Genomic DNA, 12628 nt, shown 5'->3' on the forward strand with positions numbered 1-12628 from the left:
GCTCTGTGACTTCTGTTTGGTATTTTCTTATATTTTTCATCTCTTTGTTGAAGATTTCGCCGTGTTCATCCATTTGTCTTCCCAGTTCGGTGAGCATCTTTATGACCATTACTTTGAACTCTTTATCAGGTAAATTACTTATCTTTGTTTCATTAAGATATTTTTCTGAGGTTTTATCTTGTTAACTGACTTGGAACATATTCCTCTGTTCCTTTATTTTGCTTGACTCTCTGTGTTGGTTTCTATACAGTAGAAGAAACAACCATTTCTCCCAGTCTTGAAGGAGTGGACTCATGTAAGAGATAAAACTTTTTATTCAGCCCTGCCCCAACTTTTGGTCATCTCTCAAACTTTTGTGCTTGTCCAAGCATCCTGTTATGTTATTAGTAGCTCCCAGTAGTTGAGGATGTGCCAAGAATAGACAGTGTCCCAAAGAGGAGGATTTCAGCACCTAGATTCAGTCGGACTGGAAGCTAGACCCTCAGGCAGCAGCTTTATAAGTATGCAGATATATTCAGTTCTGGGGGGCCACAAATGTAAGCCCTGCTGGCCCCCAGAGCCACATGATCTGTGCCCTGGGCAGCAGTTGCAAAAATCAGGATACACTGTCCAGATGAGTGTATAAGCTTCTTTTTTGGGAGTTACTGGTGAGCTGGAGCAAGGCAGAGAAAGAGCACCAAGATGGTGTCTCCAGCCTGCATTGTTGAGAGCAGCTCCATAGGCCACCAAACGTGTGCCAGACTTGAGGCCTGCCACTCAGTCGAAAGCTCCAGGACAGGCAGAGTGGCCTCCTCACAGAAAGAATGGGGAGTGTGCCTTGGTCTGCTGTCTGCACAGTCTCCTGAGGATAGTAGCCTGCCAAGAACCATCCCTCCCCAATTGCCACAGTCCCATGAGACCCCAGAACACAAGCCCCTTTGGCCATCAGGGCCAGGTGATGGGCATCCTCTGGATGTCAGCCGCAGAAACTGCACCAGCCGCATGTAAAGGATTACAGTCAGCCCCTCCATATGTTGTTTAATTAGAAGCCTGCCCCCAGGCCACAGTCGTTATGATTAGCTAATAGGCCTCCTTCACAGAAAGACAGACCTCAAAGGTCTGTTGCCTCTTGCTGTGCCCTGGGGGTGGCAGCTGTTTAGGAACTCTTTCTCTGTTGGTTACAGTCCTGGGGGGCCCACAAGCATAAGCCCTACTGGTCACCAGAGTCAGGTGATGTAGAAGTGTCCTCTAGCAGCAGTCATAAAAATCACGGTGCCAAACAGGGTTATGAACTCCTTTCTGTGTGACACCTATTATTACAGTCCCATGTGACCAGGAGCGCAAGCTCCCCTGACCTCCAGAGCCAGGCAATAAAGAGTTATCGCCTAGGGACTTCTTCCCTGGTGGGGCAGTGGTTAAGAATCTGCCTGCCAATGCAGGGGACACGGTAAAGGGAGAGGGCAAAGATGGTACCCACTAGTCTCCATCCCCGTACAGTGAATGTTCCAGCAGGCTCCTAAATGTGTGTGTAAAATTGGATGCCTGATCCACAGGCTGAGGTGTTTTTTTTTGTTTGTTTGTTTGTTTGTTGGCTTTGGGCCGTGCCACATGGCTTGTGGGATCTTAGTTCCCCAACCAGGGATTGAACCTGGGCCCTCCGCAGTGAGAGTGTGGAGTCCTAACCACTGGACTCCCAGGGAAGTCCCCAGGCTGAGGTTTTTTTTTTTAATATTTATTTGTTTGGTTGCACAGGATCTTAGTTGTGGCAGGCGGGCTCTTTAGTTGCTCCTGTGGGCTCCTTAGTTGTGGCTCACCAGCTCCTTAGTTGCAGCACGTGGGCTCCTTAGTTGTGGCTGGTGGGCTCCTTAATTGCGGCTCCAGGGCTCCTTAGTTGCGGCTTGCCAGCTCCTTAGTTGTGGCATGTGAACTCTTAGTTGCGGCACGCATGTGGGATCTAGTTCCCTCACCAGGTATCGAACCCAGGCCCTTTGCATTGGGAGCGTGGAGTCTTACCCACTGTGCCACCAGGGAAGTCCCCCTAGCCTGAGGTTTTACTGTAAGCAGGTGAGCCTCCTTCACTTTACGTATGGATGCAATCAGCTGCCTCTGAGCTGGGCATTGGGGCAGGTGAGTTTCTGAGCGTGACTCTTTAAGAGGTGTTTCTCTGATTGTCTCCATCTTGTGGGTCTCAGGCCATGAGCTCAATTGGTTTTCAAAATTAGGTGTTTTGGGGGTTCATCTGAAGTGCGTGTCTTAAAAGTTGCAGTTCCTGATGTGGGGTTTGAACGCTTTGTTTCTCAGGGAGAAGCTCTGGGTTTTGAGTTCCCTCCCAGGTGTGGGTTGCCATACTGGGGGTGGGGTTTATGACAGGATTGTGAGCCACCCTTTCCTACCTGCTTTAATGTCGTTTTCTTCTTGTTTGCCTGATATGTAGTTGTCACCCAGCCAGCCTTTAGTTTTTTTTAAAAGGAAGTTGTTCCACATGTAGCTGTAGACTCAGTGTGTCTGTAGGAGGATGTGAGTTCAGGAGATTAAACAATATGCTACTGAATAACGACTGAGTCAAAGAAGAAATAAATACCTTGAGGAAAATGAAAATGGAAATGTAACATAGCAGAATTTATGCAGTGTAGCAAAAGCAGTTCTAAGAGGGAAGTTCACAGCAATAAATGTCTACCTCAAGAAATAAGAAAAGTCTGAAGAAACAGCCTAACTCTACACCTCAAGGAACTAGAAGAAGAAATGAAGTCCAAGGTTAGTAGAAGGAAGGAAATAAAAAGGTTAGAGCAGAAATAAATGAACTAGAGACTAAAAACACAATAGAAAAGATCAAAAAAAAAAAAAAAAAAAGAAAAGCTCAATAAAACTAAGAACTGATTCTTTGAAAAGATTAAAAAAAGAGAAGAAACCCCAAACCTGACAAACCTTTAGCTAGACTCAACAAGAAAAAAGAGACAGGACTCTAATAAATAAAATCAAAAATGAAAGAGTGATAGTGATAGAGTGATAGTGTGTGACAGTGATACCACAGAAATACAAAGGATCTTAAGAGACTACTATGAATAATTATACGCCAACAGATTGGACAACTTAGAAGAAATGGAGAAATTCCTAGAAACATATAAACTACTAAGACTGAATCATGATGAAATAGAAAATCTGAGCAGACTGATTACTAGCAAGGAGATTGAATGAATAATCAAAAGCCATCTAACAAACAAAAGTCCAGGACATGATGGCTTCCCTGGTGAATTCTACCAAACATTAAAAGAATTAAAATCAATCTTTCTCAAACTCTCCCAAAAGATAGAAGAGGGTAGAATTCTTCGAAACATATTTTATGAGGCCAGCATTTTCCTGATACCAAAACCAGACAAGGGTGCCACACACAAAAAGTTACAGGCAGTATCCCCGATGAGCATGTATGCAAAATCCTCAACAAATTCTTAGCAAACTGAATTCACCAATACGTTAAAAGGATCATACATCGTGATCAAGTGGGCTGTATTCCAAAAATGTAAGGATGTTTCAACATCTGCAAACCAGTCAGTGCAATTCACCACGTTAACACAATGAAGGATAAAAATCATATGATCGTCTCAATATTGACATGCAGGAAAAGCATTTGACAAAATTCAACATCCGTTTTTGATAAAAACTCTCAACAAAGCAGGTATTGAATGAACATACCTCAACATAATAAAGGCCATATATGACAAGTCCACAGCTAACATCATACTCAATGGTGAAAGGCTGAAACCGTTTCCTCTAAGGTCGACGATGTACACTCTTGCCACTTTTATTCAGCATGGTATTAGAAGTTCTAGCTGCAGAAATTAGACAAGAAAAAGAGATAAAAGGTATCCAGATTGGAAAGGAAGAAGTAAAACTATGACTATTTACAGATGACATGATAAGAAAACCCTAAAGACTCCAAACAACTATTAAAACTAATAAACAAATTCAGTAAAGTTGCAAGATACAAAATCAAACAAAAATCTTTTGTTTCTTTATACTAATAATGAACTATCAGAAAGATAAATTAAGCAACCCATTTACAATTGTATTAAAAAGAATAGAATACCTAGAAATAAATTTAACCAAGGAGATGAAAGACTTGTATATTAAAAACTACAAGACATTAATGAAAGAAATTGAAGAAGATAGAAATAAATGCAAAGGTATTTTGTGTTCATGGATTGGAAGAATTAATATTGTTAAAATGACCATACCACTCAAAGCAGTCTACAGATTCAGTGCAATTCCTATCAAAATTTCAATGGCATTTCTCACAGAAATGGAACAGTGTTTTGTTTTTTTAAAATTTTATTTATTTATTTATTTATTGGCTACGTTGGGTCTTCATTGCAGTGCACGGGCTTCTCATTACAGTGGCTTGTTGCGGAGCACTGGCTCTAGACGCACAGGCTTCAGTATTTGTTGCACACCGACTCAGTAGTTGTGGCGCACAGACTTAGTTGCCCTGCAGCATGTGGGATCTTACCAGACCAGGGCTTGAACCCATGTCCCCTGCACTGGCAGGCGGATTCATAACCACTGTGCCACCAGAGAAGCCTGAACAAAGAGGCTTAAAAGTTGTGTGGAACCTCCAAAGACCCCAATAGCCAAAGCAATCTTGTGTGTGTGTGTGTGTGTGTGTGCGTGCGTGCGTGTGTGTGTGTGTGTGTGTGTGTGTGTGTTACACGGGCCTCTCACTGTTGTGGCCTCTCCCGTTGCGGAGCACAGGCTCCGGATGCGCAGGCCCAGCGGCCGTGGCTCACAGGCCCAACTGCTCCGCGGCATGTGGGATCTTCCCGGACCGGGGCACGAACCCGTGTTCCCTGCACCTGCAGGCGGACTCTCAACCACTGCGCCACCAGGGAAGCCCCGCCAAAGCAATCTTAAAGAAAAACAAAGCTGGAGACATCATGCTACCTGATTTCAAACTATATTACAAAGGTATAGTAATTAAAACAGTATGATATTGGTATAAAAACAGACACATAGATCAATGGAACAGAATATAGAGCCCAGAAATAATCCCTCACACATGTTGTCAATTAACTTATGACAGTAGAGCAAGAATACATGTTGGGGAAAGGGCAGTCTCTTTAACAGATGGTATTTGGAAAATTGGACAGCCACATGCCAAAGAATGAAATTTGATCCTATCCTACTCCATACTCCAAAATTAACTCAAAATAGGTTAAAGACTTGAATGTAAGACCTGAAACCATAAAACTCCTAGAAGAACGCAGGCAGTAAGCTCTTTGACATAGGTCTTGGCAATGATTTTTTGAATCTGGTACCAAAAGCAAAAGCAAAAGTAAACAAGTAGGACCTAATTAAACTAGAAATCTTCTGCATAGCACAGGAAACCATCAACAAAATGAAAAGGCAGCCTACTGAATGGGAGAAAATAATTGTAAGTCATATATCTGATAAAGGGCTAATGTCCAAAATATACAACAAACTTACACAACTAAATAGTAAAAAAAACCCCAATCAAATTAAAAAATGAGATGATCTGAATAGCTATTTTGCCAAGAAGACATGCCATTGACCAATAGGTACATGAAAAGATAGTCCATATCATTAATCATCAGAGAAATGCAAATCCAGACCACAATGAGATACCACCTCACACCTGTTAGAATGGCTATTATCAAAAAAATAGGAAATAAGTGTTGGCAGGGATGTGCAGAAAAGGGACTGTTGTGCACTGTTGGTGGGAATGTAAATTGGTGCAGCCACTGTGGAAAACAGTATGGAGGTTCCTCAAAAAACTAAAAATGAACTACCGTGTGATCTAGCAATTCCACTTCTGAATAGAACAAAAACACTAATTTGGAAAGATATATACACACTCACGTCCATTGCTACATTACAATAGCCAAGGTATGGAAACAACCTAAGTTTCCATCAGTGGATGAGTAGTTAAAGAAATTGTGATATATGTAAATATATAAACACACACACTCACCACACGCAAACATAGAGGAATATTAATCAACCATAAAAAAGAATGAAATCTTGCCATTTGTGATAATAAGGATGGACCTTGAGGGTATTATGTTAAGTGAAATAAGTCAGGCAGAGAAAGACTAATAGCATTTGATATTTCTTATATGTGGAATCTAAAAATCAAAACAAAACAAAAACCAAACCAGCCTCATAGGTACGGAGAACAGATTGGTGATTGCAAGAGGCAGCGGGTTGAGGGTGAGAGAAATGGGTGAATTGGGGTTTTTGTTTGTTTGTTTTGTTTGTTTTTTTGTTTAAATACATTGAATAAAATTTTTTTAAAAAGTCCACCCATTAACTGACTTTTTTCTTAATTCTCGTAATCTGTAGGTTCTTTATTCAGCTCTTTTTTTTCTCCTTGTAATTTACTTGTTGAAGAAAATGGGCTGTTCGTCTTGTAGAGTTTTGTACAGCTTGGATTTTGCTGAGTGCATCCCCTTCGTGTTGTTTAACAGGTTTCCCTGTCTCTGTATTTTCTGCATTGAATCTAGAGGCTTGATTAATTCGAGTTTGTTTTTGCAGAAAGACTACTTCATGGATGGTGGGTGGTGTCTTTTTACATCAGGAGGCGAATGAAGCCACCTTTATGCATTAATTTCTTAGGGATTAGAAAGTGATGTTTTTGTCTTGATTATTCAACAAAGTTGAGGAATTCCACAGATCATGTCAGAGATCCTCTGTGCCTTTAAATCTATTTTAGGACTGAGATGACTTAAGTAGAGAATCAATAGTCGTTGACCACCATAAAAAGGAATGAAATTCTGCCATTCGCAACATCGTGGATGGACTTGGGTTGGTATTCTGCTTAGTGAAATAAGTCAGACGGAGAAAGATAAATAATGTGTGATATCACTTATATGTAGAATCTAAAGTATAAAATAAACTAGTGTATATAAACAAAAAAGAAACAGAAATGTAGAGAACAAGGTGATGATTACCAGTGGGAAGAGGGAAGGGGTGAGGGGCAGAGCGGGTAGGAGGTTAAGAGGTACAAGCTACTATGTATAAAATACATAAGCTCCAAGGATATACTGTACAACACAGGGAACATAGCCAAACTTTTATAATAACTGTAAATGGAATGTAACCTTTAAAAATTGTGACTCGCTGTGCTGTACACCTGAAACTTACGTAATGTTGTACACCAGCTATACCTCAATTAAAATCTTGTGTTAATAACTGTTTATTATTTGACTTACATGAGTTACTGACTTTTCACTCTTCTTAGTTTTCAGTAAACTGCTAGCTCTTTGTGGTATTTTATGTAATCTCGATTCTTTGTTAACAAATATGTCTAGAATGTTTCCACTTGTGATCCTTAAATAGTTGCCATCAAAATGGAGCTGATGTGGTTCAGAAGATAGATAATCTTTGGAAAAGATTCTAAATGTCTGTTGCTTTACAGGCATTTTTCATCTCACAGCGTTTTACCCCAATCACATATTCACACAAGTGCTTCTCTTGAAATATCTCGAAAATGGGAGAAGAAGAATAAAATTGTTTATCCTCCACAACTGCCTGGAGAACCTCGGAGACCAGCTGTAAGTTTGTGGGTAGAACTAATCTCTTGATTTTGATAAAGCACTCTTGCTCTTGTGTGGCTAGCAGTGATTTATTATTCCATGTTAAGAAAAGAAAAAAATTATACAGGAATTTGCTTGATCTTTTAATTGGTACAGAAAATGTTCTAGATTTATCTTTTTTGTAGTTAAAATGATTGTCTTTGTTTTACTTATTTGCCTTGACTTAACTTCCTGGATAGGAGCCTTAACTCTAAAACTGAGCTAATAGCTTGAGACATTTCGACTGATTTTTGACTCCAAGAGGCTTGATAATGGAGCATGAGGGGTTGGTAAGAATGGCTTAAGCCGTTGGCCAATATTTAAATCATATGTATGATTTTCCAATGTTTTATACTTGAGTATAGACACACTTGGTTGTGAGGTTTGTCTTCCTTTTTTTTTTTGTAATTTACAAAACTTTGAACCTAAGGTTTGAATCTAATCATTGGATTCCTTCCAGAGATACATTATTCCTTCCAGACTTTAACTTATCTTTAGTTGCTCAGAATCCTTTTGCCCTTTCCAAATTGCTAGACATTGCTCTAGTCTGAAATAAAAGACAAATTTCTAGCTTAATATGAATTTTCTGTGGGATACATACACATCTCTTAAAAAGTTTAAGTAAGTAATAATAGCATAAACAAGGTGGGAACATTTGAATCCTTAAGAAAATGAACTGTGATAAGTACTTTAGAAATAGAATTACTGTGTTAATTATAAATCATTCAGTTTAGCAAACATCTTTTAAGGTCCTTTGGGATTTAAGGCTACTGGATAATCAATATAATCTAAGTAATGTCATTTGCTTAGTTTTTATATGAACTTGACAGCATGCATTTTATTAAAATTCAGTTGCTATCTAGATATTAGTCTGAATTAGTACAGTTTTATGTTTTTTTTTCTCATTTAGGGGAGTTAATTTATTCATTTAAAGACCTCCTACCTGATTGGGAACTAAGAAGAAAAAGAGATCTTAATAGCTTAAACAAATGAGTTGTTAACTTTCATATTTTATTGTGCCATCAGAGCTTAAAAGTTTGATTTGTCATAGAATTTGTGCTATTAAGCATTGACTCCATTTTGTAATTAACCAAAATTTACACATTTGTACAAATATCATAAATAAAATATTTTCTAGGGACTTCCCTGGTGGCACAGTGGTTAAGAATCCTCCTGCCAATGCAGGGGAGATGGGTTCAAGCCCTGGTCTGGGAAGATCCCCCATGCCGTGGTGGAACTAATCCCATGTGCCACAACTACTGAGCCCGTGCGCCTAGAGCCTGTGCTCTGCAACAAGAGAAGCCACCGCTATGAGAAGCCCGTGCACCACAACGAAAAGTAGCCCCCTCTCACCGCAACTAGAGAAAGCCCACGCACAGCAACAAAGACCCAATGCAACCAAAAATAAAGTAAAAATTAAAAAATATATATATTTTCTATAATGAGCTTTCTTTACTTCTTACTTGAGCTCTCTGGACTTGGCTTTAACTGGAAATAAAGAAATCATAATAGTATTTGTCAGGTCCAGAATCTAAAGCGAAAGTTTGTATTTTGTAAGTACCAGTCTTTTTGGATGTTAAACACACTTCAGGATACATCCTAAATAGCAAAATTCAAATAGTTAACAGTAGATTATCTACCTAACTCTAGCAAATGAAGAACAGTGTCAATTAAATCATTTGTTATATATTGTAATTTACTGAAACTATTTTGGTTAACTTTTGCATAATATATACTTCTATAAGTGCCTGTGTGAAGACGTTTGGTTAGATTTTATATAGGCACTTTGGAGAAACATCATTTAGTTCTCTATTTTGCACAGATTTTGTTTGAGGGAGTAATCCTTTTCTGGGACAAATTAAGACTTTTGGAAAATACCTTAACATTTTCTGATTTTAAATAGTATTTAGTAAATTGATTTTGGTGTAACAGTTATACCTGTTATGACTAAATTATTAATGCTGTTTATAAACACCTTGCTTATTAACAGGGAATAATTTCCTCACCTAGCCACATAGTTGATACACTGTGCCATTATTTGCAGTGTCCCTTAGGCTTTCCAATCCGCTACCTGCAAACATTTTAAAAATTTGTTTTATCTCTTGTTTAGAAGAAGGCCAGATAATATTTACTATTCTATCTCATTCTGATCTTCAGAATTTGGAATATGTAGTTAAATAATAGTAGATGGGGCAATGAGTAAAATCCTAAGGCATTTGTAAACTTCTAGCAGGAGTCAGAATGTTAGAAAGTTTTGAGGTTTCTCTGCTTTTATTTGCCTTGAAAAATGTTTTCTAATTTTTTTTAAGTGGCATTATGGTATAATAGTAGGAAGAATGTGGGTTTTAGAGTCATGAGGGGAACTTTAAAGATACACCTGCCAGACATTGTATTAAGCCCTTCACATACTTCCCTGTGTGGCACTAGCTTACAAACTTTGCTATCTTGCACAAGTCACTTGATTTCTCTGATTTTCATTTTGTAAAAGGTTTATAAAGTGTTTTTTCTCCCAACTCATAGAGTTAGATGATAGGAAATATGAAAAGTGCTTTGTGAACTATAAATTGTTTAACGGATGATTGATTTAAAAATTCAGTAGGATATACCTACCACTATAAATAGAAGACAATAAAAGCTAACGTTTAGTAAGATCTTACCATGTGCTAGACACTGTAAAGTACTTACTTTATATAGGTAACTTTATTTAATCCTTATTATAGTTTTATGTGTTAGGTACTATTATCTTCATTTTAAAGAACAAGAAACTTAAGCAGAGAGAAGTTAAGTAGCTGGTAAATGGTAGAGCTGGGATTCAAACCGAGGTAGTCTGATTCTAGAACCTGCTCTTGACTGAACACTTACAATATTGGTTTTCTTATGAAAATAGTTACTTTATCCATTTTGCCATTGTTCTCCTCACTAACAAGAAACCTTTTTGTACCTTTTCTTTTGTTCTTTTAGCCAGCTAAATGTTTTTAAAATACTTTAGTTTAAGTCTTTTACTATTCCTTTGTATAGCAGCATTGCAAATTTTGTCACAAACTAGCCATTTTACAGTTTGTTTTTCCCTTAGTAATCTTTATAACATAGTGAGAATTTGGAAAAGTATAACTTTGTATAGGGAAAAAGCGTCCCCAAATTTTTTTTTAAAAAAATAAATAAATTTATTTATTTATTTTTGGCTACCTTGGGTCTTCGTTGCTGCACGTGGGCTTTCTCTAGTTGCAGTGAGTGGGGGCTACTCTTCGATGTGGTGCGCAGGCTTCTTGTTGCAGTGGCTTCTCTTGTTGCAGAGCATGGGCTCTAGGCTCATGGGCTTCTCATTGCAGTGGCTTCTCTTGTTGCGGAGCACGGGCTCTAGGTGTACGGGCTTCAGTAGTTGTGGCACATGGGCTCAATAGTTGTGGCTCGCGGGCTTAGTTGCTCTGTGGTATGTGGGATCTTCCCGGACCGGGGCTCGAACCTGTGTCCCCTGCATTGGCAGGCGGATTCTTAACCACTGCACCACAGGGAAGTCTTCCAAATTCTTAATAATGTTTTTATTTCTTATGGCAGCATTTCATTAAGCACAGAAAGTAAAAACTTTATTAACAGTGTTTTACTGTCATTTTGATAAAATTGCTTAATTTTTTTTCCTGTTTGTAAGGAAATCTACCATTGTCGAAGACAAATAAAGTACAGCAAAGACAAGATGTGGTATTTGGCAAAATTGGTAAGCTAAAATGACTATTACCGTATAATATATAGGGAAAGAAGCTACAAATTTTACCCCAATTTTTGAAAAAAGCAAAAAAACTTGCCCTGTTTTTTCCAAAAAGTGAGGAATATAATTACATTTTTAGACATTTCGTAGGTAATCCAAAAGTGATAGTTCAGAGATTGGTGATTTTGCTTAATTTTTACCTCCTGACAAACTAAATCATGTTGGATATATAGACACTTTAGAAGAAAGGCATCAAGAACCTGGCTATAGTTAGAGAATCCAGGAAGTAAACTTACGTATCTGTAAAAGTTGATTCAACCTATTTCAAAACTGTTGCCTTTGTAAGTTTTTTACCTCGAAAATGAAATTTATATATGAGAGAAGACAAAAGCAGCAAATACACATGTAATACATTTCTTCTATAGGAGAAGATGCCTTTAGTGCCTACTGTGATCCTTGCCAACCTGTGACCTTTCTCTGTCACGTCTGCTTTCTTTTATTATTATTGAAACCATTATAATCCAGGTTTAGTGGTTAAAAATTTTAAGTTTGATTTTGACCTACAGAGGGTGGTGGCATCCCTTCTCAAACTTGTTTTCTTCTCTTTTGTTTGCATTTAGTTAGCTATTTTTATTAATGAAAAAGGTTTTTCCCCACTTTTATTGAGATGTAATTAACATGTAACTAGTTAGCTAATTTTAGAAGTTATTTGGATTATGTAAGACTTTTACTTTTCACTGAAAAGGGAATGCTGACTTTGTAAACTAATTTGTTTATTTTCTCTTGTCTGTTACCCTTTAATTCTAGATACGAGGAATGTCCATTGACCAGGCTCTGGCTCAGTTGGAATTCAGTGACAAAAAAGGGGCCCAGATAATTAAAGAGGTAAACTAAGATTGGTGGGGAGGGAGCGAATAGTTGGCTTGCAGGTGTTAGTAAGCTTTGCCTAAATCCTGAATTCGCTAGTGTAAATGCATAGTTTATATAATACAGATTGAGGGGACTCAGTTTTATTAATGTCCTTATACCTTAGGAATGTTCTGTGCTTTATTTTTTTTTTTCCTTAGATGCTTTTATTTGCACCAGATAGTGATTTATGTTTTATGATCTGTCTGTGAAGTGAAGTGATACATCTTATTTTTAATGATTGGGGGCTTGATAAACTTTTTAAAAGATTTTTTTTTTTGTAAGTTCCACAACTGAGAGCTTGGGATTTTATAACTAGTTGAGTGGAAAGAGCACTGTACTGGCACTCAGGGGAGTTGGAGTCTTATCTTTTCTCTGATAGTTTCTGTTGTGATTTTGGGCAAGACACTTGTCTGGTTCCATTTTTCTCACTTGTAAACTAGGTGGGGTTGGA

The 12628-nt window shown here is 38.1% G+C and overlaps 1 protein-coding gene across 4 annotated transcripts in view; it reads left to right on the forward strand.

The window, feature by feature from the left end:
• The window catches only part of MRPL22 (mitochondrial ribosomal protein L22), a 36653-nt gene that overhangs the window by 16035 nt on the left and 7990 nt on the right, over positions 1–12628 (forward strand). For 2 of the 4 annotated variants that reach the window (XM_067732378.1, XM_067732376.1), the window contains exons 3-6: positions 54–89; positions 7409–7544; positions 11212–11277; positions 12076–12153. In XM_067732378.1, the coding sequence (XP_067588479.1) occupies positions 54–89; positions 7409–7544; positions 11212–11277; positions 12076–12153 (316 nt within the window). The remainder of the gene's footprint in view (positions 1–53; positions 90–7408; positions 7545–11211; positions 11278–12075; positions 12154–12628) is intronic. The other 2 variants (XM_067732375.1, XM_067732379.1) reach the window with 1 other exon arrangement.

This window comes from Pseudorca crassidens, chromosome 3 (genome assembly GCF_039906515.1).
Source record: "Pseudorca crassidens isolate mPseCra1 chromosome 3, mPseCra1.hap1, whole genome shotgun sequence".
In the NCBI taxonomy this organism is placed as follows: Eukaryota; Metazoa; Chordata; class Mammalia; order Artiodactyla; family Delphinidae; genus Pseudorca; species Pseudorca crassidens.